The sequence below is a fragment of the Chiloscyllium punctatum genome, chromosome 44, assembly GCF_047496795.1.
Source record: "Chiloscyllium punctatum isolate Juve2018m chromosome 44, sChiPun1.3, whole genome shotgun sequence".
Taxonomy (NCBI): domain Eukaryota; kingdom Metazoa; phylum Chordata; class Chondrichthyes; order Orectolobiformes; family Hemiscylliidae; genus Chiloscyllium; species Chiloscyllium punctatum.
Window position 1 is genome coordinate 2,335,246 of NC_092782.1, and position 26,398 is coordinate 2,361,643.

The 26,398-nt window shown below is 38.2% G+C and overlaps 1 protein-coding gene across 9 annotated transcripts in view; it reads right to left on the reverse strand.

The window, feature by feature from the left end:
- The window catches only part of LOC140466665 (mucin-5AC-like), a 161,935-nt gene that overhangs the window by 128,196 nt on the left and 7,341 nt on the right, over positions 1-26,398 (reverse strand). For all 9 annotated transcript variants that reach the window (XM_072562103.1, XM_072562100.1, XM_072562106.1 and 6 more), the window contains exons 2-21: positions 26,145-26,213; positions 24,814-25,042; positions 22,531-22,648; positions 21,209-21,287; positions 20,971-21,062; positions 17,202-17,400; positions 16,940-17,065; positions 12,556-12,676; positions 12,318-12,456; positions 12,133-12,225; positions 11,969-12,041; positions 11,746-11,883; positions 10,554-10,709; positions 7,940-8,034; positions 5,995-6,121; positions 4,900-5,146; positions 4,755-4,810; positions 4,566-4,660; positions 2,828-2,979; positions 413-551 (exon numbers count right to left, since the gene is read on the reverse strand). In XM_072562103.1, coding sequence (XP_072418204.1) covers positions 413-551; positions 2,828-2,979; positions 4,566-4,660; positions 4,755-4,810; positions 4,900-5,146; positions 5,995-6,121; positions 7,940-8,034; positions 10,554-10,709; positions 11,746-11,883; positions 11,969-12,041; positions 12,133-12,225; positions 12,318-12,456; positions 12,556-12,676; positions 16,940-17,065; positions 17,202-17,400; positions 20,971-21,062; positions 21,209-21,287; positions 22,531-22,648; positions 24,814-25,042; positions 26,145-26,213 — 2,543 coding nt within the window. The remainder of the gene's footprint in view (positions 1-412; positions 552-2,827; positions 2,980-4,565; positions 4,661-4,754; positions 4,811-4,899; positions 5,147-5,994; positions 6,122-7,939; positions 8,035-10,553; positions 10,710-11,745; positions 11,884-11,968; positions 12,042-12,132; positions 12,226-12,317; positions 12,457-12,555; positions 12,677-16,939; positions 17,066-17,201; positions 17,401-20,970; positions 21,063-21,208; positions 21,288-22,530; positions 22,649-24,813; positions 25,043-26,144; positions 26,214-26,398) is intronic.

Genomic DNA, 26,398 nt, shown 5'->3' on the forward strand with positions numbered 1-26,398 from the left:
ACACACAGAAAGATCTCTTTAATCACAATCCAAACTCATTCTATTCCATGCTACACCACTGTCATTTAATTTTGATGAGCTGGCAAAGTCTTGACACAAATGGCTTAATGTTTAATGTTTAAATTTTTTTCTATATCCTGAACTCAAAAAGGGAAAGGAGGGAATTGTTCCGCATGAATTGAATGATGAGAGAATACAAATAATAAATGATATAACCTGAAAAAGTTAAAGGTAATAAAATCTCCACCAGCATTTGAAGCATAGGGATATCCATGTATGTATTACCATTTCATAAGACAAAATTCCCATGTGAAATCTATATAAATGTGGTTTAGAAGAAATACAGAAATCCCACCTGATTGAATATAGTAAACTACAAAGACAGGGGCAGCATTTGCTCTTATCCAGTTACCTCAACAAAAATATATTCACAGTTGCCATCAAACATATATCTCTTTCCATCAAAGGTTAGATATTGACCATCTCCATGAACATGGCAGGTCTTTGGACAAGACTTGGTGGTACAATCCCATACTCCAGCTCCACAAGTGCTGTAATATAAAACACAAGTAATATTGTTTTGTAATACAGTTCAGATGTTTATACAAAACGTATGACAAATTAATCTCTCATTATAAAACGTTTTGTGCTGTTAAATGTTTTATATTAATGGGAGTTGTGTTTGAGGGAAAGTCAAATTACTCATGAGCAATTCAACCTTTGAATGCTTACAAGTTAAATTACTTTCCTATTGAATAGCTCCCGAGTAAGGATGTCACTTAAGCTGGAGAACTGACTTGAACTGACTTAAACAGACTGCAAGAAAAATACTTTGTTAAAAACATTACTGTTACAGTCTTGGCCATTGTAACCACAGAGAACCTCTCTACAAGTGGATGAAAGCTCTACTTCTGATGACTGCTCCAACCCAAATTTCTAGATTTATTTCATTATTTGAAAGTTATGAATCATGTTTCTGAACCAGGCAAATATCTACACATCACACAATATGGTTTTGCCCAAATGTACAGTATGCTTTTATGTTTTGTTAATTTTTCCAGGACTGTAGCGCTGAATAGTGACAAAATTAGTGACCAAACAGAACGATTGCTCCATTTTCATTGCAAAGATAAATGGTTACGGATTTAATTCACAAAGAGTATCTTTTTCTGCCGGGCAATATTAATATTAATCATAAACAGTTATAAATTTGCATGAAAATCCTTAAGCATGCTATTTTCAAAAGGGTGTTATACTATTAAAATAAATAAAATAATGTACTATTTTAACCAATGTGAATCCCAAGAATCAAAAAGCCACTCCTGAGCAATGCTCCAAATAATTTCTAGGACTTGAAAGGCACAGAACTAAAAGTAGACATTATGGTCAAAGTATGCCATTCTGAAAAGAGTTACTATACTGTCGTGGGCAGCATGCATGGCCAACTCTAATTAAATTAGAATCACCACTCAGAGCTAAAATATAGAGTATGACATTGATCTTGCAGAGACGATCTGTAAATCCCATGCATTGCGAGGAAATACACAGAGAACAGGTATATCCACATATTTTAAAATGATTCAATACCTAACAGTAAAATTCAATAATGTCTTCAGTAATCTAGAGTGATCATGAGTGCTTACAAGAAATGCTTTAGAATTAATTGATGCAAAGTAACTAGGGCAAGGTGCATGGGGATTTTTAAATGGGAACAATGTTGCTTTGTGTTTTTTTTTTAGCTACTTACTTCAATTGCTTAAATCACATACTTTTGTTTATTTGTTCACAGGATTTGGATGTCAATACCTAGTTATTGCAGCATTTATTGCAGATCCTTAGTTGCCCTAAAGGTGGTAGGGAATAGCCTTTTTGAATTGCTGCAGTCATGTGGTGTTAGGAAGGGAGTATCAGATCTGAAATTGCAATGTTCAAACTGTTTGTGCCTGTATAGTCTGGTGCTTAAAGGAACAAGATAAATTCAAAAAGAGGAAGTAGTCCACAAACCCTCCAAATACTAATGCAATGAAGTTTTCTTACATTTCTCATAGTGCCAGTATGTCACCTCAGCACTAAATGTTGTAACAAGAAGTTATTTTGGTTATTCTCAACTATTGGTTTCAGACATCCCTGTGTACCAGGTTCATAAGCCAGTTACACAATCGCCTGTTTGCTGTTTTTCAGAGACATATTATGGCATCCAATCAATCCTGTAAAAAAAGAACTCCCCTCCTCTCCTTTTACCATTGATAATTTTCTCTCTGCTATAATGTATTTTTGCTTATTGTACCCTGGATTAAATCATATTTCTCCTATCCCTACGGTATCAGCTTTTCTTTTTATTCTTTCTGAGCAGTGTTGGCAAAGGCAATTTTGATTCCCCATCTCCACTGCCATTGAGAAGGGCTTGAGATGCCCATTTTGGTACTTTGTCACGTTTCTAACAATCAAGTCTAGAAATATGATTGTGCTGTTCAAGTCAGTCTTAGGTATTTTGATTTCCTTAAATTTGCACCAAAATATGTAGTCTATTTTGTTTTATTTTCTCTAAATTCCTAACCCAAATTTACATTTCATCTTCTTGGCCTTTTGAAATTATTTTAAACATTCATTACAATGAATGAAGTGTCACCAGAGGCCAGCTAAATTGGCCAGCAACAAGCAAGCCATTTTAAAATTGTTGATAGTGGTATTCCTTCAGACTAAATGGAATATAGAAATGTAGACAGACTCAATCCAGGCCATTGGAAAATTGCAACATTCACATGGTCCAAAATCCTACAAGAGGGGTAGACCTTTTCTTTTAATATTGACAATTATGTAATCTCACCATTTATTGCAGTCCCTCTTGATTGTTGTACCAGCTTTGTGACTTTCTCCTCCAAATAAACAAGGACACTGTTCAGGATCAATACATCTTCCAGAGTCATCTTCCACAAGATTACCAGGACAGACACAGCCAGGGACACACAAACTATTTGACTTTCATCAAAGGGAACAATTTTTTTTTAGTTTGGCTTGTTAAATTCATTCGGAAATAAACAATATAGATTTGCAAAAACGTGCAATTATTAATTTTACACAATTATTATCCCTAAGCTAAGTATTATATTGTTTCAGGAATATGAAAATTAAAATATATAATCTATACCTGAATTGAAAAGTTAGGTTTGTTAGCGTATGTTTGAAATTGTGTAACAAGGCAACAACAAAGAATATTTACATATTAAAATGAATTCATAAAAACATTTACAAGCATGTTACAGAGACTAGAAGGTTTGAGTTATAAGGAGAGGCCAGATAGGCTAAGACCTTTTTTGCCTGGAGCATAGGTGCCTGAAGGCGACCTTATAGAGGTTAATAAAATCATAAGGAACATGGTTAGGATGAATAGCCAAGGTCTTTTCCCTGGGATACGGGAGTCCAAAATGAGAGCATATAGGTTTAAAGTGAGAGGGGAAGGATTTAAAAGTGATCCGAGGGGCAACTTTTTCACTCAGGGGGTGATGCATACGATCTGCCAGAGGAACTGGTAGAAGCAGACACAATTACAACATTTAAAAGACATTTGACAGGTACATAGATAAGAAAGGTTTAGAGTGATATGGGTCAAATGCAGGAAAATGGGACTGGTTTGGTTTAAGAAAGCTGGTCGGCATGGACAAGTTCAGCCAAGGGGCTTGTTTTCATGCCGTATGACTCTATGACTCTACTTATGGTGCTATTTTACAGCTACTGTACGATGTAATGTATGATCATCAGAAACAGATTCTGATACACACAGAAGCTGCACCTCCTGATAGAATCGGAGAGTCACAGAGTTAAATAGCATGGAAAAGGCCCTTCAGCCCATCATGTGTGCACCAGTCAGCAAGCACTTATCTACTCTAGTCCCATTTTCCAGCACTTGGCCCATAGCATTGCATGCTACCCAAAATGAGGATATGGCTTTGAACCACCACACAGGAGAAATTGACATTTGAATCTGGAACAAAGTGCTAACTTGATGGTGACTATGCATCTATGTTAATGTAGTGCATTTAATGCACTAAAGTTGCTGAGTCAAAATCCTGGAATTGCCTCCCTAATGGCATTGTGGGTCAACCCACAGCAGGTGGACTGCTGCAGTTCAAGAAGGCAGCTCACCACCACTTTCCAAAGGGCAACTAGGGATGGGCAATAAATGCTGACCAGCCAGTGACGCCACATTCCACAAATGAATTTTAAAAATGCCTTACAGGCAAGCACATCGCCCATCCCCATCTGTGCTGGCCTATACCTACTCCAGACACAAAGAAATGTAACTGAGTCTTAGCTGTCTTCTGGGTAATTTGCAATAAACCACTGGTTTTGCACCAGTTACGAAACTCTAATGTGAGACTATACCTGAGGTGCTCTCAGATTGCTAGGCTTCAGTCAGTTAAAATCAAAGCGTCGATCACAGTTCCTCATCACATTACTAATTTCATTCTGTCGTGCCATCCAAAATCAGTTCTCATTGGGACAACAGTTGTGTAAAATTAAAGCCCACAAAACAAGACATTGATGAATGCTCAATTGTCACTTACCGATGGGACATTTCGACTTCTGCATGTCTTTGCTTTGCTCTTTCCAGGGACAATGATTTTGGTGCAATCATTGTACACCTTCCCATTCAGACATCCTAAGAAAGAAAATCCCATTATCATCAGTTTTGATTGAACTTTTAATCTCAGTTCCTCCTGATAACATTATAAGAAATGGAAGCAACAGCTCACCTGGCTGGGTGGTGGTAGGAATGAGAGGACAGGAAAGTTTCCCATTTTCACATGTGCTAAATAGAAATAAAACAGGATCATACTTTTATATATCTTTAATTGATAGCTCACACAAAGTTTGCAGAATATGATCTAATATACTTACCAGATTCTACCATTCAGAGTCACGCTTTGTCCTTTTTTGATAACTGTTTCACCCATGTAACAGGAGCAGTCTGCTTTATCAATACATTCTCCAGAATTATCCATGTACTTCCCCTCAGGACAGCCACAGCCATAAACTGGTACATCTCTAACATCACAGGTATAATCGTAATGGGATAATGATCGACAGGTACGGTTACAGGTCCTCATATCATTCTCAAACACCTGAGTGTTAGGACATGGCTTATCTAAATGAAAAATAACATTTTTATGAGTGAAAAGGAAAAGGTTAGTGACAGTGAATCTGAACATTTCCAAGTCAGAGACGCAGGACACTATAATGAGGAATAAGAAAATGGTGGAGGTGTTGTGCAATTAGTTTTTTGTTCATCTTCACAGCTGAGGGTGCAAAGTTCCTGTGAACTGTGGGAAATTGAGTTTCTTATTTGAGAGAAAAATTAATAGCAATATAGAAAAAGTACTGAAAGAGGTAATGGCTGATATCTTCCCTGGATGGATGGTCCACATCTGGGGGTGTATATTAGAGATGGATGCAGTGGCATCCTTCAGATTTCCTGAGGTACTAGAATCTATAATCCAGTTGTTCATGAAAAGGAGCCCAGAGAAAACAGGGAACAACAGGTCAGTTAGGCTGACATCAGCAGGTGGGAAATTGCTAAGAAAATGTGGGGAGTTTATATGAAATAGGAGTTTATATTCTCTGGAGCTTTGAAGAGATGTGACCTCATCAAAAAAATATATGAAACTTTTAGAGAGTGTGATAGTCAGTGTCACAGCAATTGTTCATTAAATACTTTGCACAGTATTCAGTTCCATTGAGTATAGGCCTAATGCAGTTACTTTAATCAACCTGTTCAGTTTTGTTATGGCATACCCTAGGGCAGGTGCGACTTGACACAGGCCTTTCAGACCACAGACAGAGGTACTACTGCTGGACCACAAAACCTTGCAGCCCTATGTAAAAGATAACGAAAGCAATTCTACCTTTTTTTGAGAATCCACCAAGATCAAGTTGCCCCTGTATTTTTAATTTCCTTATTTCATTTTACTAAACATAAGCAAAATCATAGCATACCACAGATGTCTTTTCTCCAATTTCTGATGATGAGACCATGAACTGCACACTCGTGAACATACGCTCCCAATCCTGCACACAGGCAGTCAATGATGTTCTCACAGGCACAGGTAGCAGCTACACACATCTGAGTAAATAAAGCTAATTGTTAAAACAATCATACTTTATTTGAAATATTTGTGTAATAAAATTCTATTTTTAATTTCCATTCACAATGTATGGTACACATGATCGTAATTCAGTTTTGTAGATTTTGATGTGTTGTTTCTGTGTGAGTTATTCTGTAATAAACTTCTGTTCATTATAGAATCATAAAAGGCCTACACGGTGGTAACAGGCCATTCGGTCCATAAAGTCCTCACCAACCCTCCAAAGAGCATCCCACCCAGATTCATCCTTTCCCTTTAACCCTGCATTTTCCAAGGCTAATTCACCTGTCTGCATATCACTGGACACTGCAGGCACTTTAGATTGCCTCCTCACATGTAGATCTTGGGACTGCAGAAGGAAACTGGAGCACCCAGAGGACACAGACACGGGGAGAACATGCAAAGTCCACAGAGACAGTTACCCGAGTGTGGAATCAAACCTAGGTCCCTGGTGCTGTGAGGCAACAGTGCTAAACACTGAGCCACCGTGCTGTCTTATTCTTTATTAATACTCAACAGAGAGTACATGAGATGTACTGCATTATAGTTTATTCTGGAGCATTACTTTGACAGCACCTTCCAAACCTGCAACCTCTGCCACCTCGGAGGACAATGGTAGCAAGTGAAATGAAATCACCATCTCCTGCATGTTCCTCTCCAAGCCCCACACCATGCTGATTTGGAACCATATCACTAGGCCACAATTCATTTACCTTCTTCCCAACATTACTGGGAGCATAATGACCCCACATCATGGAATGCAGCGGTTCAGAAAAGCAACTTTTCACCATTTTCTCAAGGACAATTAGGGATGGGCTATAAATGCTGGCCTGGCCTATCACACACACATCCCTTGATCAAATTAATAAAACTTCAGCTGATTGACTTTCCATCAATTATCACAATTATCAAGACTTTATGCATAATTTCTAACTAGAAAGAAAGCAATCATACTTGCATTTATAAAGCACTTCTTTAATTTGGGATGTTTAAAAGCATTTTATAGCCAATTAAGTGTGTTGCTGTAATTTTGTTAAGAGCGCCAAGCACTTTCCACACAGTAAGATTTCACAAATGATACCATAAATTATCAGACTAAATGCATTCGTGATGCTGTTTGAGGGCTAACTGCTGGCCAGCACCATTAGGAAATTCATGGACTGAATTTTCACCTTCAAGCTGGTTACTAGGAGTCAGGGTATTTCCTGGATTGATGCACCCATATCAGTGTGAAAGAAATTCCTCCCACCTATAATAGTAGGATCCTTTAGCCCTCCCCATACACACATGCCCTATCCCTGTCATCTAATGAGCCCAACCTCCATAACCCACATGCAGCAAATCTCATGTCCTCTCATTACTGCTACACCATGCTATGTCCCTCTACCCACTTCACTGGCATTTCATATCTTCCATTCTAAGATATGCTTCTCTACATTCTGCCATTCCTATCATTAACATGCCTACCCTGCAACGGAGCCAGCCAATTAGGGAAACAGGATATCAGCTCACAACCTTCACCTGCTCTGAAGACAACTGAGGCAGCAGGAAATAGGAATCTCACATTTGGGTCCTGGCTACCATTTTCACACCTCCATGAGTCTCCCTGCCTCTATGAGGATCCATTCCTATTTGAAATGTTCACCTGTGAAGGGTAATGATGCCTGATAATACAGCACACCCTCTCTACTGCAATGAAGTAGCAACCTAAATTATACGGTGAGGTCTCTGGAGTGTGACTTGCGTCTATGACCAAGTGATAACAACTGACAGAATTTATAAGATTGAACTCTTACTTGATAGTATTTCATGTAATCCACTGTCGAATGGCAAATAGAGAATACACCTGCTGGATCTTTTAAATGGGAGCAATGCAGCTTGGCGTAGATTTCTGTAATCAAGTTTCAAAGTGTCATTATTTTTTAATGGTTGTATCCAAACATTAACATGTATAATCGAGTCTTCTTATTTATTCTCAGACTAAAAGACACTTTCATATCTCTTGTTCACGAAGAGTTGTTCCATAGTTCTTGTGTAACCCCATGTTATAGAAAAATCATGCTTTAGTGATAGCGTTTAAAGTATTGGTGATGTAATTGCTTTAGAGCCAACACCCATTTTAAAAGTTTGTGCTTTAGAAATAGTGTCCCCAATTTGTCAATCATGTTATATTGAATTTGCATTGATGGAACATACATTACAGTAGAACCACCTGTATGCCAGCTTAGAGTTCTACTTTCTGAGGAGAAATGCTTGTCAGTTGGTAAATAAAAATCAAAGCAAGAAATTGTACCATTGATTCTATATTGAGTCCAAGAAATATACTTTTTAAACAATTCTGTGGAATTGATTCTTAGGTAGATAAGGAAATAATTTTATTATTGTCTTTTGAATTCCCCAAATGCAGAATTTATAAATTCCTTAGTAAAGGTGAGTTTTGACACCTGTAATATTGAATCACGTTTTATTATCTACATTAAAAAAACACCTACATCAGTGAAAAGAAAGAGGTTAGTGACAGTGAAACTGAACATTTCCACGTCAGAGACACAGAACATTATAATGAGGAATAAGAATATGGTGGACATGTCATGCAATGTGTTTTTTTGTTCATCTTCATAGCTGAGGGCACAAAGAATATCCTATGAACTGTGGGAAATTGAGTTTCTTATGAGGGAGAGAAATTAATAGCAATAAAGAAAAAGTACTGGAAGAGATAATGGCTGATATTTTCCCTGGATGAATGGCCCACATCTGGGGGTGTACAATAGAGTTAGATGCAGTAGCATCCTTCAGATTTCCTGAGGTACTCGAATCTATAATCCAGTTGTTAAAACGAATGTCTTAACACTGTCCCTGTCAAATTAGCTTTGCGAATCTGAATGTGTTGTGATCGTTGAAGATCCATTTTTATGTAACAAAGTAAGACCATGGCAGTACAACAAAGATCAGGAATGTTTCACTCTTACCTTCTTCCAATATAATCTGTAAGTCTTTGTGCAGGGTTTAAATAGGTATACTGGGTATACCACACCTGATTATGTGTACCAGGTCTTGGGGTCACCAGGTATGACTTTGTTGCAGTTATATGAATGCGTGTTGCAGTTATATGAATGCGAAACCAGGAGGAACAGGAATGTGCCTGCCAACTCCCAGACCTTCAACTTTCAATCCTGCCAATTCCCAAATTGAGTACCTCCCAGTCTCTGATTTACTCAAAACCAGCCTACCTCCAGTCTCCATTCTCAATGATTTTATGTCCCCACCTTCATTCCTCACACCCTTCCCTGAAACCAGTTTCTGACCAACTGAATCTAGTTCTCAAGTGCCTTTAGTGCACTGCGGTCCCTGATCTTCCATTGCTCTCACCAGCTGGCAGGGTTGGAATGCAGGGTTGAGCACTGATATAAAAGGGCTCTACCATTCAGTTACAAGGACTGAGCAAAGAGTAAGTTAGCCTGCATTTCTGTCTCAAAGAGGACTTGAGCAGGACACACAAGGGCGACAAATATAGATAATGTTTTAGATATGAAAAAGCTAAAATAGAACTGTTATATCATGGATTAAGAATTAAGACATTTGTTCGGTCGATGTGGTTCAAAACTGGAGGTGTCAAAACTCACCTCAACTAAGAAATTTATAAATTATGTATATGAGTTATTCAAGAGACAATTTGATAAAATTATTACCTTATCTACTTAAGAATCAATTCTATTGAGGTGTTTAAAAAGCATATTTATTAAGGAAACATTACCAATGCCAGTTGATAAGCATTGTAGAGCATTGATACATTGGGAGACTCTTTTCCTTTTCTGATTATTTTTTGATTCAGCTATGTATCCAAATTTCTCTTAATTGCTTGGATTGCCTCTTCTCCAATATCATTTATATTAAGGTCTCCTGAGTATTAAATTCATTTTGACACAAAATGTTACTACAGATTTCCCACAATATGCTTCTAGTGACCACCTTGAGTTTATACTTTCATGTAATCAATTCATTAAGCAGTGGAAACAGTAGTTTGCCTCAACAATGTGCCTGGATGTCAACACTACACAGGCCAAATTTGAATGGTTCCATATCCAAAATCAACCATCTTCTTTTAATGATACTGCTGGTCATTGCGAAATGTATAAAGGACTGTGAGCAACTTTATGCTGTGGGTTTGTTTCTTGAAGACAATGCTTTAGTAACCTAAAATCAATGCAACATTGTTGAAAAAAACTCCTTGTCGTCAATAGAGAAAAGACCTTTCCATTTGGTTGCACCAGGTTGAAATTCCAACAGTAGTTGAAAGAGCACTTTCCTAAATCACCTCATTATCAAACTTGAATTTCAAATGATTTACTTTGATGTCTTAATTTTTAAAAATTCCAAAGTAAACTGACTATTACTGTAATGGATCGTTACCATTTTCTGAACTGATGCAAGGAGAAGGTATTGTTGCTTCAGGACAACTGTCTTCAGTCTCCCAGGAGTTCGCAAAAGTAATGGGTGTACTCTCCACAATGCCCTGTGCAGAAAGGAAGTCGTCATCGGCATCATCATTGAAAGTGCCACATAAACCTGGGAAACAAACAGTACAGATCATCTCAAGAGAGCAGTTACATCACATCCACTCTGACCACTTTCAAAGTTCTACAATATTTAATTGGGAGATAAGGAAACTTAATCAGACTCATATAGCTTTGTGAAGCAAAATTGAGTTCAAATTTCAGAAATATCAATATATTATGGCAGTTTACATCTATGTCTGTGTTTAACATGGCTGTGTTAGGACGTTTGCCAGGATTAATCTGCACTTGCATTTTCAGGCCAAATGTTGTTGCCACTTGAATGAACTTTGAGGACTGCCAAACCTCATTTGCAAAATCATTTATTGTAATCATATTATATTGAGCAATCCCTTTGAAACTTCCCAATCCTTTGCCCATAAACGTGGTGGAAAACCAGGACACAGAGTAAAGGAGTTGGAATGGTCACAAAATGGGCTGTACACAAAGTAACCATTGGAGGCAGAGCAACTGAATGGAGAATGGGCCATGGCCAATAGAGGCTGAGTAGTATCACCAATGAGAGCCTGCCATATCTGGGGAAGAGAGCAGAATACAGCAGCAAGCTGCAATTTTGCTAATCTATTCATAGTAAAGAGGAAAGAAGGGGAAGGCAGAAGAGGCTCAGAAGGTTTGGAATGCAACTGTTACAATGTATAGCATGAAGAAAAGAGGTGAAAGGTGCAAAGTATATCTTATTTTGTATCTAAAGCTTATATAATTGCTTAATTTACTATTATTTATGGTTAAATCTTATATTCTGAATGGAGTAAGCATGGAAAACATTGGCCCCTTCTTTTAATCCCATGGATCTCATGAGGTTGCAACTGGAAATGGGGGCTTTGCCGTATTAATGTGCACTTTGCTCTCAGCCTATTAATTATGCCAGGCAAAGTTTTCTCTTCACTCAAAGTATTAGCTAAGGAGCTTTGTGTAAATGTCATCAAGCTGTTTAATGTGTGGAGCCAATTCAACTCTGAGTTTTTCCCTTTGAAGGCAGAGCTGTAAACTGAGTCTTTTATCAACGAGAACCTCTTTCTGAGCCAAACCTTTGGTGCTTCCTTTCGCATCGTCAGACAACGAGATGTAAAGCTGCATAACTGGATCAATCTGCACTTGCATTTTCAGGCCAAATGTTGTTGCTACTTGAATGAAGTGTGAGGACTGCCAAAATATTATTATTTCTCCTGTTGAATAGAAAAAGTACATTTTTAATTCACTTTAATCATTTAGTTATTTATCTCATAAAATGGAGCAAAGATTTTTTTTAACCTGTTCTCAGAGGACTTGCAACTTCATTTCCATCTAAGTATATATTGCCATCATTGTTGAAGACAATGTTGGTCTATAAAAAAGATAGACATGTTAATTCAGCAGTTTAGCGATAATATTGATGGAAATGAAGAATAAAAAGAAATGTCTGGACAAATTCTCACCTGATTCTTCATTAGGGTAACACGCTGCAAGCATGCCTGCTTAAATGCTGCTTGACACTGATGGATCGTTACCTCGATATTCCAGTCATTTGTCTGTTTTTGTTGGGAAAGGAAAATGGTTAAAATAAAACTAATTGATTTAACATTGTAAACTTAATTTTCAACAGTTAATATGCCACACGTACTAAAACTGCATAGTACGAACAATCTCCGACCAAACTGTAGAAGGTGTTATCGAATGTTGTAAAATATGTTGCTTCTTCAATGGTACACCTCCCAGGACAGTGGCGGTAAGAGCATGTCCATTTTCCACTTTCACAAACGCTGTGATTGAAAAGAAGAAGCAACAACAAAATAATTGTAGTTCCACAGAAATACAGGCACACTTAGGGCAATAGATAGTAAATGGACTGAAAACCATACCATGACTGGCACGAAGTGTTTCTGATCTCTCCAACTTGATAGATCTGCCCACTGTATTCACAAGGACATACACTCTCTGTAATGCACCTGTTAGTGCCTCTTACATTATCCAGAACTTTCCCTTAAAGAAGTAAACATTAATATACAAGAACATTAATTCACAAGGCAATGTACACACTTTTTGTTTAAGGAGGCAAAATGTTGCAATACTCTTATTATGGGTACAGTTTCAACAGTACTGCAGAAATTTTAATGTCAGAGAAAATATAAATAAAAACCAAAAGAACTGCAAATTGTATAAATCAGAAACAAAAATAGAAATTGCTGAAAAGCTCAGCAGGTCTGGCAGAAATAAAGAGTACTGGGCTAATGGTAAGATTCTTGGCTGTTTAGATGAGCAGAAAGATCTCGGGGTCCATGTACACAAATCCCTGAAAGTTGCCAAGCCAGGTTGATGGGAGTGTTAAGAAGGCATATGATATGTTAGCTTTTATTGGTAGAGTGATTGAGTTTTGGAGCCATGAGGTCATGTTGCAGCTGTACAAAACTCTGGTGCATTATGTACAGTTCTGGTCACTGCATTAAAGGAAGGATGCGGAAGCTTTGGAAAGGGTTCAGAGGTGATTTACTAGGATGTTGCCTGGTATGGAGGGAAGGTCTTATGAGGAAAGGCTGAGGTACTTGAGACTGTTTCATTAGAGAGAAGAAGTTTGAGAGGTGACTTAATTGAGACATATAAGATAATCAGAGGTTTAGATAGGGTGGACAATGAGAGCCTTTTTCATTGGATGGTAATGGCTAGCATGATAGGATATAGCTTTAAATTGAGGGGTGTTAGACATAGGACAGATGTCAGAGGTAGTTTCTTACTCAGAGAGTAGTAGCAGCATGATACATCCTGCCTGTAACAGTAGTAGACTTGCCAAAGTTTAGGGCATTTAAATGGTCATTGGATAAGCATATGGGTGAAAGTGGAATAGTGTCGGATAGATGGGCTTTAATTCGGTTCCACAGTTCAGTGCAACATCGAGGGCCAAAGGGCCAGTACTGTGCTGTAATTTTCTAACTGTGGAGAGAAATCAGAGTTAAATTTCAGGTCCAGTGACCCTTTCTCAGAACTCAGGTGTTAGGAGGAAGGGTCACGCAACACACAGCAAAATTGTATATACATGTAGATGCTTACTCTTTAAAAATTCATTCATGGGATATGGATGCTTTGACAAGGCTAGCATTTACTGCCCACCTCTGATTGAGAAAGTGCTGATGACCTGCCATTTTGAATGACTACAGTCTGCAATGAGGAGGCTGCACCAAGGGAATTTCAGAGCTTTGATCCAGCAGTTATGAAGCAGCATGATATATTTCCCCATCAGAATCATGCATAACTTAGAGGAGTGTCTGCAGGTTCACATATTTCCATCTCCATTTCGCTAAAATTTTACCATTTTGGATTATTTCTGCATCTAATTTTCCCTTCTTGGGTGAAAATAAGCAAGTGTCATACTGTCAGCATTGGTCAAGAAGGGTTTTGAAACATTAGCACAGGATTTTCACTGAAAATGGTCTCAATAGTTTCACCCACTGATTTTCCATTCATTGCATTGTTGAAGTTTCCATTTCCTATTTGCATCTCCTTCAAAGTTCTGGGAAGACCTGAGCAAGATAATGAGAATACAGTGCAAACTCTACTGTGTCACAATAAACTTATTAGATCACTGCGTTAACTTTGCTGTTTGGAGTTTTCTTTTCTTTTCTGGTCAAAATAAGGTAGGAAACATGCATCATAAAAAAAATTCCAATTCTAACCCACCCCACCTCCACCCTTTGTGATGTTGGCAGTATTTGATGCAACAGTGGGGGAACATTTAGGCAATGCTGACCACAAGACAGTATGGTTCAAATTTGTTCTGGACATACAAAAAGATGGCCTGTAAATGATGGCTTTGGATTGGGGGATTTGTTAAAATAGAGCAGGATCTGGTTACAGTAACTGGGAACAGGTGCTTACAGGTAAGTCAATCTACTTGAAAAGGCCCATGTTAGTTATGCAGAGTCAGCATGGCTTTGTGAGACAGAGGTCATGCCTAACAAATTTGTTAGAATTTTTCAAAAATGTGATCAAGTGGGTGAATGAGGGAAGTTCAGTCGATGTAGTTTTTATGTAGTTTTTAGCAAGGCTTTTGACAAAGTTCCAAATGGGAGACTGATTGAGGAGATTAAAACACTTCAAATAGACTGAAACTTGACGAGATGTATCAGGAGCTGGCTTAGTAACAGGACACAAAGGGTAGTGTGGAAAGCTGTTGGAGTGACTGGAGGCCAGTGTCCAGCAATGTACCACAAAGATCAGTACTAGAACCTTATTGTTTGTTATATACATAAAAGATATGGATGAAAATGTGGGGGAATGTTAAGCAAACTTACCAAAGACACCAAAATTGGTAGAGTGATTAATAGTAAAGAAGATGGTTGTAAGCTGCAGGAAGATATAGATGGGTTGGTCAGATGTGCAAACCAGATGGTATTTAACCCTGATAATGTGAAGTGATGCACTTCAGAAGAAAAAAACAAGATGAGGGAGTATGTAGTGAATGATAGGACACAGGGTAGCTTAGAGGAACAGAGGGATCTTGGGGTAGTTATTTCCTGAAGTCATTGGAGTACGTGAATAGGATAGTTAAGAAGATATATGGGACACTTGCTTTCATCATAGCATGGAGTATAAGCGCAAGTAGGTAATGCTGGAGCATTGGTCAGGCCACAGCTGGAGTACTGTGTGCAGTTCTGGTCACCTCATTACAGAAAGGATGTGATAGCATTATAGAGGGTCTAGAGGTGGTTCACGAGGATATTGCCTGGGGTGGAGAAATTAAGCCATTGAGAGACTAAACAGGCTTGGACTGTTTTCTCTAGGGCAGAGAAGACGAGAAAGGGATGTGACAGAAGTGTATAAAATTACAACGGGTATGGACAGGGTGAGTACAGAGCAGCTGTTCCACTTGTTTCAGGAGTCAATCGTGAGAGGGCATGGTTTTTGAATAAGGGACAGGAAATTCAAAGGGATTTGAGGAAATTCATTTTCACTTTACAGAATTTAGAACACACTTCCTGGGAAGGTAGTGGAGGCTGGAAACCCTCCAACCTTTAAAGAATATTTGGATGAATACTTCAAATATCATAACATTAAAAGGATATGGGACAAATGCAGGAAATTGGGATTTGCATACTTTTACTGGTCGTGATGTCAGTGCAGACTCAATGAGTCAAAGGACGTTTTCTGTACTGTATAACTATGAATCCATGTTTTCATTGTCTTTCTTTGCCTCCCATTCTGAAAGTGTTACAAGACTTGAGGTCCAGGGATCAGGCAGGTTTCCCTGGTGTCTGCCCGTGTTACTGCTTGTTCCCAGTGATCCCAAGGTATGAGGAGTGTTCTCTGAAAATACATGTTGGATATGACCCTCTGTGCTAGCCAACCTCCACCGTGTTTCTCAGTAATATAGCAGACCAAGAAACACTGGAACATCCGTCCCATATGTAATGACATGGTGTCTCCCAGTTACCAAATCCCTTGACCTCACTGATGGATGCACCAGTTCACTATTAGACATGAAAACAGTAGTACTTCCAGAAACTTCAAAACAGGAGATGTAAAGTCAAAAACACTTCCTCTAAAAGTTGAGTTGTCACCTTTTAAACCAGTGTTAGAGAAAGGTGCTTTTTAATTCGCACCAGGAGTTGACCAGGATAGAGGAGGTCTATCCAGGCCCAGTAACCAAGGTCTGGGGGCACGAGGAGGTCTGCTATGAGGAGGTCTCTTATGTGTTGGTTGGGGGTCAGGGATATCACACGGGCTGGAGACAAAAGCAACATTGAGACCCGTGATCTCCATCCCTGCCCCAGGTTCACACATATGTTCTCTGAACCTGCAACATTGAGTTATGAACATTTGTGTCAAATCAGACATAATGTTACTATTGGACCTCTCCTGGTGTCTTCAGTACAAAAAAAGTACAATTGAGACTATCTGTCTCCCAGGAGGAAGAGGAGACTTGCCAGAGGTTTTCAATAGCAACATTTGTATTATTCCCTGCGTTTGGCGCTGTATAACTTAATTTTGGTGACGTTTAAATGTCAAGCATGCTGTCTTCCCATTATAACCATGGGTTTGCACTTTATATCTTGGTTTTGCACAAAAGTCTTTCTCCATCTCCATCATTAGTTGCTTCTGCTATTGTTTTGCCCTTTCACATTTCGTTTTCAATCAGAATAAATTCAGATTTCTTCAGTTAATACACAATGTCACAAGAATTGAGCAGTAGTTAAATAATTGAATAATACAGGCAAATCAACAGGACCATCAATATCTTTAGCATGTAGTTACCTTCTGGACAGCTACAAGTATTCACACACACATTGGACTGTTGTTGGGGATTCGGATCAGTACATGTTGGAATACAGGAAGGGCCACACTCCTTGTATGTTTGATTCCCTGGACAGGTGGGGAATGCTGAAGATAAAATGTTTAAGTTTTATTAATTTGACTATTGAAATGTTATTATCGCAACACTAACTCATTAGATCAGGTTTGATTTGAGAGTAAAACTTGATCAATCTTTTATTTACATTGGACAGAAACTACTTACTACACTGTGTCTGTGTCCTCCAGTTTTCCCAATGCGTAAAGACAGCTTTATTACAATGCCGTGCAATTTCCGCAAAAGTTGCGCATTGACACCCTGGTCCTTTACAGCTGCAAACATCTGCCTGACAAAGCTTCCAGTATTGCCCAATCATGTTGTTGTCAAAGCACGATAAGAATAGAGATGAAATTGCCTCACACTGCTGAAAATAAACATTCATAACAAGAGAAATTAGTTGCCACATACTTCCAAAGAAGATATGCATGTATCTCTTCAGGGTTTGGGTGTGGTTGAGTCCCATGGAGGTTCAGGTGATGGTGGAGAATGGGGTGAAGATTGGGTCCACTACCCAGGTGGAAGATGAGGATTGAGGAGCCAAATCTAGGAGAGGAGCTTGTGTCAGGTCACAGGACAGGGGTGACAGGTAGATTAAGATAATGACATGAAGATGCTTCATTATTCATTTTTTTCAGGACGCCTGTCAAAATAATTGGTTCATTTAGAGTTCTCAGAAGAAACCGTGCCTGGATATGTTTTTGACAGTCATGAAAAGGACAATAGGACACCTTTTTTCATAGAGATCACAGAGTTTAAGCTAACTATGCAGCCAAGCCTCAAGTCAGATTTACTGGACCTCAGCCTCATGTTTATGTCTTGGCTCAGATAACATTCGGAGTTCATTTCAGTGTAGCCTGCTGAGGGGCAGAAAGCTTTTAGAGAAAGAGTCCTTTTCGAGAGTTCGCTGCTGTAACCAAAACACTGATCCAGCTGTACTTCTGAAAATCTGCTAAACTGAGTCATTCCCCAGCCATGTTCACAACAATAACCAGAAAGTAAATCAACCTATCAGTCATCCTTTAAGGACCAAAATGTTGACATACCTTTACACAATTGACTCTAAAAAATCCAGCATTACTTGTCTGGGAAGTTGGTAACGAGAAATACTTCTTGACAGTTTTGGATTACTATGACCCAAATGAATCTGAATTCTCAAATATTGCAAGTGGGCAGTGGGTTCTAAAGAGCAATTATCATAGTTTATTTATTCTTTACTTTTCCTATAAAATTAATTCACGATCACAGGCAAGTTCACGATAAGGTCCCTTTGTTTCCTTTTTAGATATTGACCCATTTAATGTTAATGTTGCATGCACAAAAATGGATAGAAGTTCAATTTTGTCTTCCAAGAGAAAATAGGTTTGGAAGCAGATTGCGAGAAGCAAGTGAAAAGAGTTAAAAATGTCAAAATTAAAGGCACATTTTGGGCCACCTTGTAGTGGAGTGGTAGTGAACCTACCTCTGGACTGAAAGGCCCCAGTTCAAGGCGTACCTGCTCTTGAGGTATATAACAACATCTCTGAACAGGTTGATTTGAAAAGTAGGTCAAATTTTTTTTTACATTTTGGGCACAAGGGTTGTGTCCCTACCCTTGGACTGAGACACCCAGGTTCAAGTCCCACCTGCCCCAGAGGTGTGTAATAACATTTCTGAATAGGTTGATTAGAAAAATGATTTAATAAAAATTAAAAGCACATTTTAGGAGGTCTCATGTTACAGTGGCAGTGTCCCTACGTCTGGATCAGGTAGCCTAGGTTCAAGTCTCACCTTGAAGAAGGACATTACATTAACTTTAATTTGGGATGCAGCGCATTCAGATCTGAGAGAGAAATTGTCTTGAGAGAGACAGGTTTCTATCTTTGATTGACCTCTCTGAAGCGCAATGAGGTAATTGACTACACTCAAGGGGCAATCAAATCACCCGCAGATCACCCAGGAACGTTTGTCAGGGATTCTTTTCCACCTGGTCTGCAAACACAATTATGTATCTGTGTGCAAAATTACGAGGGAGTTTCCATGATAAAATAATGTTCCAGCCCAACCTCACTGAGCATCTCACACCTTGAAATAAATAGATCAGCTAGCTATAAGCATTGCTGCTTCAAATATGGCTATGAAGGAACCAAACAATGAAATTTAAAATAACTAGATTCCCAGCCATGTAACAATGAGATGTTTCATTCAACCAGCAGTTAGCATACTGAAGATGCCAATATCTGAGCTTTAGACAGATCTGAAGGTCCAATATGCACCAGCATTGACTCCAGAATGATAGTAATGTCCAGCACCCTGCACAACTCCATATAGCAAGGAGGACTGAACCATGAGAATAGATGGATTCAAAGCCTTTTTGAAGCAGGAAGGTGAGGATTAAGAATTTCATGCAAACAGAGCTCCAACAGAAATGCACAATCCCATCCATGATACCCTCATAATGGTGGGTTTCACCTTCATTTCGTTAGAGGGCCATGTTTGGCCGCCAGTCCCACAATCAACAAAGTTGTCCTTCCCTGATAACCATGGCTCAGCTTTAAATCTGTTTCTAATCAACATCGTGAAATTACCAGTTGCCAAACACAGGCAAAAAGTGGGCAAGCTGGGACAGTGATACATGTCATAACAGGCAGTAACCTATGGACATATCAAACTTTATTTCCAACATGAGCTTTTATTTTGAAAAGTACAGATACAGCCAAACTCGCTGTGGGTTAACTTAATTAACTGTCTGGAGAGAAAGAGCCTGCAACATCAAACCTGATGAAATGTCAAGGAAGCTTCAAAGGGATTGAGATAAAAGGGGCATATACCCTGCAAACTGAACTGCAATCTGATGTGTGTTTGTAAGACTTTGTTGGAATGTGAGGGTTAAACATTGATCTCTATGTTCACCTTTAGCAAACTTTCCAGGTGAAGAGTTCCTTGGGGACCATAAGTGCCAGTGTCAACAGAACTCTGCAGAGAGGCTTTGTGAGTCATCAGGTATTCGGAGATAAAGGGAATAAATAGGTAAAGAGCCAGATACCAGGGTAAAGCCAAACTAGCGTGAAATTAGTAGTTTCTATCTGTGTCACAAAGATATTAACTTGGGTTTGCTTCTTATCCATCTGTACATGACGAATTTGGACTTGATGAATTTAATGAGATGCCTACATGAATGAAACAATATAAGGACAATGAAATCATTTTGTATTCTGCAGAATTTTTTTGAGCTAGTCTAGAGAATACTGTCCCTGCACTCACTTGAAAAGTTGATCATAAACCCGCACCCAGATACCCATAAACAATTAGAACCAAAATAGTGAACACGGTTTAAAGAAAAGACAATAGTTTGGGCAAAAGACTTGTTCCTATGTTCCTCTTTAAAGAATTCACAGGAACAGGCGTTAAACACTAGTTCAATCCTACTCTGTTTGTTAATGACCGAATGTTTGAAAACGTGGACTGATGCACTATAAAGATCACAGTTTTGAAACCAACCATTACAACGTCAGTTTACTGCAGGTTAAAGAAAGGGAACAGGCTCCCTCTCACTGTAAGTGTCTGTCAGCCAGGTACTTATTGAAAGAAACCAGGACACAAGAACTTCAAATAACCTGCAAAGCAAAGAATCTCAAAATCTATTATCAAACTACCAATCTCAATGTTACCAGTGACATCCACTTAAACGGCCACAACGTTCAACAATCTACTCCTTGTGAATGACCTACAAAGACTGATTTGTCCAAATTCAAACTTTTATGTTTTGCTGGGACTCACCCCTCATCTATAATCTGTGTGTATATGTGTAACATTATTACTTTGCCCTACCTTTGATAAGGAATAAACATGTATCTGTGGTTAACCCACATGATGGTTGAATCTCTACAGCTGTGACCATCAGATTAAAGGTTTAGTTATCATTACTTCTAAAAGATATGTCTGATTGTAAACTTACAGAACTCTCTTCACATGAGTGGCTTGAATGGGGGTTGCTATGACACGTGTGGCCCAAAACATCCAGTTTGTTTGCATTTAAAAAACTTGAATCTGTAATAAAAAAGTATAAAATTTGAACTCACTGCATGATATTGACCAGGAATGAGAATCCCCATGTCAGCAATTGTCTGATAACAACACTGAGCAACTAAAACAATCCGAACCTAACAAGGAAAACAACCTTGTATTTGTTTTACCATAATTGCTGCTGCTGTTTTTGTCAAAGTTCCCACAAAGGCCACACAATTGTCCTTGATATTTATCATCGATAGTTATCTACAATAAAAAGTAATTGCAAAGTATTAGGCATGTATTTGAAAAACCATTGCTTGACAGTTTTAACTTATACAAAGAATATGCAAGACATTATGGGTTTCTATCTCTGTCATACTTATATCTATTAAACCAACAATCCCCAGAGATGATCATGTAGTGGCAATGTTACAGAACAATTAATCCAGAGGCCAGTACTAAGACTCAAACGGCATAAGTTCAATTCCCAGTACAGCAGCTGCGAGCATTTAAATTCAATTAGTTAATAATTCTGTCATAAAATCCTAATTTCATTAGTGATCATCACGAATTGGCCTTACTGAATTGTCAGAGAATCACATGTGGTACACCAAACTTGTTCAGGAGAGGAAATCTTCGGTCTGGCCAGAATGGGACTTCAGACCCATAGAATTGTGTTTGACTCATAACTGCCCCCTGAAATGGCCTGGCAAGGGCAACTGGGAATTAAACAATGCTGCCATCTGAGAATGAATCTAACAGTAAATGTCATCAAATGACTAACAATTGACAACATCATGCTGACAGAGCACTGAAATTTCAGTTGAGCAGCAGGAAATTTAGACTCAGTTTCTTTGTGTTTTGGAGTACTTGATACTGGTCCTCAGCACACACAATTAAAGGGTTTCCTACTCTCCAGATCCAAGGAATTGCTCAAGCTAAGAAACATTTCTACAAAAAAAATCATCTGATCAAATATCATTGCTTTGAAACATGATGCTTCTGCTTACTCCAAACGTTCAACTTGGCTAAATACTAACTGATACATACCCTTTATAAATCCACAACAAGCCACCAGAATGTAACCAGGCAACAAAAGTTTGAATGACAGGGGAACAGAGTTAAACCTTTGCACTTGTCATTAGACCATCATCCAAATCATTTATCAATTCACAGATGTATTAATCCCTACATGAATATATATGAGGAAGACTATTTAAATCTAATCTACTACTGACTTATGTAGACTATTGTTGGCAATTTTAGAAAATTTTCTTTGCCTGACTTCTAAATATTCATTCAAGGTCATTGTTATTTCAGGGAACAATTATCGACCAATAACAAAGAAATCACTGAGAAACAGACATACATGAACACATTCACAGATTTAAATGTTTTTCCAAAGGATACAAATTATTCTCCTCGGAAGAATATCAGAATTATAAATGTATCTGGATCAAAAAATAAAAGTAAAAATGAATGAAACTATTGGATAACGCTGACTCACCCATAATGCATCTTCATTATTCCAGTTCACAGATATAGTGTGCTTTCTGTTTGAAAGTTGTGTGTAAATTCCAATTTTATAGATGCCAATTACTTTGTCATGATATGGTAGACGTACCCTGTAAATTGAAGTTACTTATGAATGAAGCTGTTATTCCAAGCTAAACTGGGAAGACATTAAACTCTCAACTCATACAAGGAATGTACACCTCAAGATTCAACTTTAGAAGACTAAGATCATTTTCAAATTAGCTTGTGTATACGTAACTTGGAGCAAGATGTTGGCTCATTACATACACTCAAAGCACTACCAATCCTTTGCATGAACATCATATTAATCTGCTCTCAATCAGCAAAGTGATGGAAAGCATAGTTGACAGGACTATGAAGAGAAATGTATACAGGAACAACCCGCTCACTGACACTTAGTTTAGGTTTTTCCTGATCTCATTTCAGCGTTGGTCTAAACATGGGATAAAGAGACAGAGTATCTAGAGCTGAGGGAGCAATTACTGCTCTCAACAGCAAGTCAGTATTTGATCAAGTGTCAAGGAGTCCATAAAAATTGAATTAAACACAATTCAGGGGAATATTCTCCACTAGTTGGAGTCATACCAACAGAAAGATGGTAGCGGTTTTGGAGGCTAATTATCCTGTCCTCCGAAGATAACTGCAGAAGTTCCTCAGAGTGGTGTCCAAAATATAACCATCTTCAGCTGCTTCATCAACATAACATCAAAATTGGAGACGTTGTTGACGAATGCACGATGTTCAGCACCATTTATGAATCCTCAGGTACTACCCAGTCCATATCAATTTACAGCAAGACCTGAACTACATCCAGGATTAGGCTGATACATTGTCATGTAATATTTACATCACACAACTGAAAAGCCAAAGAGAAATGAGTGGAGTAGAATTTATTGTTTGCACCCATGCAAACCTCTTTCAACATTAGACAGAAGCAGAAGTTCTGTTTGCAGTGGCAGTTTGTTATGAAGAAGCTGTATTACAAGTAATAATTATACCAAGATACTCTTCAATACTTCAAAATTCAGTGACTTGTGATATAGGGAATATTCCACAAGATGCAGTATTTTGTGCATAACTGTTGGCCTTGTTCATCGAGTGAAATAATGTGCACCATGACACTATGATGAACACTTCAGTTAAATTATCATTAAAATAGGTGCAGAACCTGTAGCAATAATTGTGCAATATTTGTTATATTCAGTGATTTATTTTAGTTTGCAAGCTATTTCAGTGAGGACTGCACAGTGCTGCACATGTCCAGTAAAATATTTCAATTTATTTGTTGTTTTTTCTGGGCAAGAAAATTTTCAAAAGGAATCTAACTCAAGTTTTAATATTAATTTCTCTGGTAACCCATGAATCACATAAAGTTGTTGCAATTAAAACTGTGATTTTGATGAATGGAACCACGACGTTAAATGAGAACTGCCTGCACAATGGCTATAAAAATTCAGTGGCTGAGAATTCTGTAATAAGTGGCTCCCTGTGGTTTTGCCAAAGGTGCACACCAATAACTCATCAATGCTCCTTTGGTGGCAACTTCAAAACCCATACCCTATAGCCCCGTGAAGGATAAGGTCAACGAATGCAGAACACCCTGCAAGCACCATACACTCCTGATGTTGAACTTTGTTCACCTTCCTTCACTGTCACTGAAACAAAATCCTGCAATTTCTTCTCTAACAGCTCTGTGAATGCACCTTCAACAGCTAGACTGCAATAGCTCAATAAGATGACTTATTCTCAAGTCAAGCTAGGGATAATGGTAAAAAATCAGGAGGACACAAAAAGACTGGTAAAAATAAGTATACACACAGCAGCTGAAACTTAACATAGAAAAATGCTTGCGATATATTCTGGCAGGAAGAGGGAGAAAGAGGAGCTGAAAGATACTGAGTAGTACAAGTGTGCTGGAACATTAAGTTCTTGGGGTACATGTGCACAAATCTTTAATGGCGGCAGGGTATATTGAGCAAGCAATTTTAAAAAAAAGCACATTAGATCCTTAACTTTACTGGTGTGTGAAAACCTTCGTAAAATACTAAATATGCTTTGACTGCAGAATTGTGTTAAATTCTAGGCATAACATTTTAGGGAAAATGCCAAGGTTATGACAGCTTTAAACAAAGAAACTCTGTTCCTATGGCCAATAGTACTAGGGAACAAAAATTTATGATTTTGAGCACGAGATATACAATATGATTTGTTTACATTAAGTAAGTTAAGGGCAGGTACAGAAAAAAAAACTTACACTGCATCTTGAACTAAAATTGTCCCATTCACCAGAAGAATTTTGACCCCTTCTATCTTGATGAATACGTGTTCCAGTTTAATATCTGACCCTCGACGGATCTGGATGTTGAAATCCTCTGCGGCACTTGTGCAGTGGCGACTCAGAATGTAGTTGCAGGTTGATGTAAAATGATAAAACTTGTCATCAAACGTCCTGAATGCGCCATTTCCCCATGTGCTGCAAAAGCCTGGAAAAACAGTTGAGATCCCATCAGATAATGATGGAAGGAAGTGGCCTGACAGTGGGTCTCAGTAACCTAATCGTGGTGCACTCAAATTCAGATGTTATTCTTGATCTGTTATTTTCTCATTGAGGAATCCCAGTATCCCAACTCTCCACAATAGGAATGAGTTGATCAGTAAGAAAAACTATTATACTGGTTGGTTAACAGGCACAACACAGATTAGGAGACACCTCCAAACAATTGTCCATAACCTCCATGGTTCAATAGCCAAATTTAATAATCAATGGGTAAAAGACACTGGGAAAACAGAAGGGGAGAAATTTGTCTCAGGTAGTGATGCAAAACAGGCTGCATTGTTTCAGACTGTAAAGAAACTCAAATGTTAGACATAAAGTATAACAAGTATCTGACCCCATACTGTCCATTGTCCCATCATCTAAGATAAATGTGCCTCCCAGACAATTGGCCAAAGTGAGTGGCTGATGTATATTGGGATGAGATAATATATTTTGTAGTGTCACACAAAAGTGCAGATGAACAGGGAAATCTAGGATTTAAGTAGTAATCAATGATCAGATTGATGCATTTAAAACAATGGAAGTACTCAATTGAGAAGTATCAAAGAGAACTCATTTTGTCTAATGAAATAATCCAGAATATGGAAGAGCAGTCTTAAAAATGGAGCTAGTCCATTCAGGAGTGAAATTAGGAAGCTGGACAGACTTGAGGGGTGACTATTCTGTTTGTTTTTTAATGGTGTCTCTTTCATGCTCAATAAAAGTGAGAATAAGAAAGTTATTAAAAAAAAGACCAGTGGCATTTTGGATTAATAGATGCTGAGCGAACTAACCAGTCTCCTTTCTATGTTTCTAAATATAGCTTGAAAGAAAATTTAAAGATTGTGGTGCACTAGGAGACTTTCCCTGACATTTCAGTAATTTGACCATAATTGATGATACTCTAATAAATTTAGATATGTTTGATACCTGACATACCAGAGTAGAAAACCTATTATTGTTCTCAACATCATCTTCCCGGTACATGCTTTGTAAATAATAATTTTAAAATTTCGTATTTCTCTATAAGAGCATAAATGCACACTTACCACGGTTTCGGCCCAGTATTGTTTCCTCCAAAGATACGGGGACATGTTTCTCAGATAAGCTATCCAAACCTGGTTCAAAAGAAAATATTTCTATTACATTTGATTTAGATGTACAAGTAACATGGGTACTTTCCATTGTGTTTTATCACTTGCCGTTGTTACTTCAGGAGAGGAGCCATGGAAACACAAGATGGCTTTATAAGGCATGTAAGGCTTTAGTCACTCTGTTAGTCTATTCCATCCCTAAATACAAT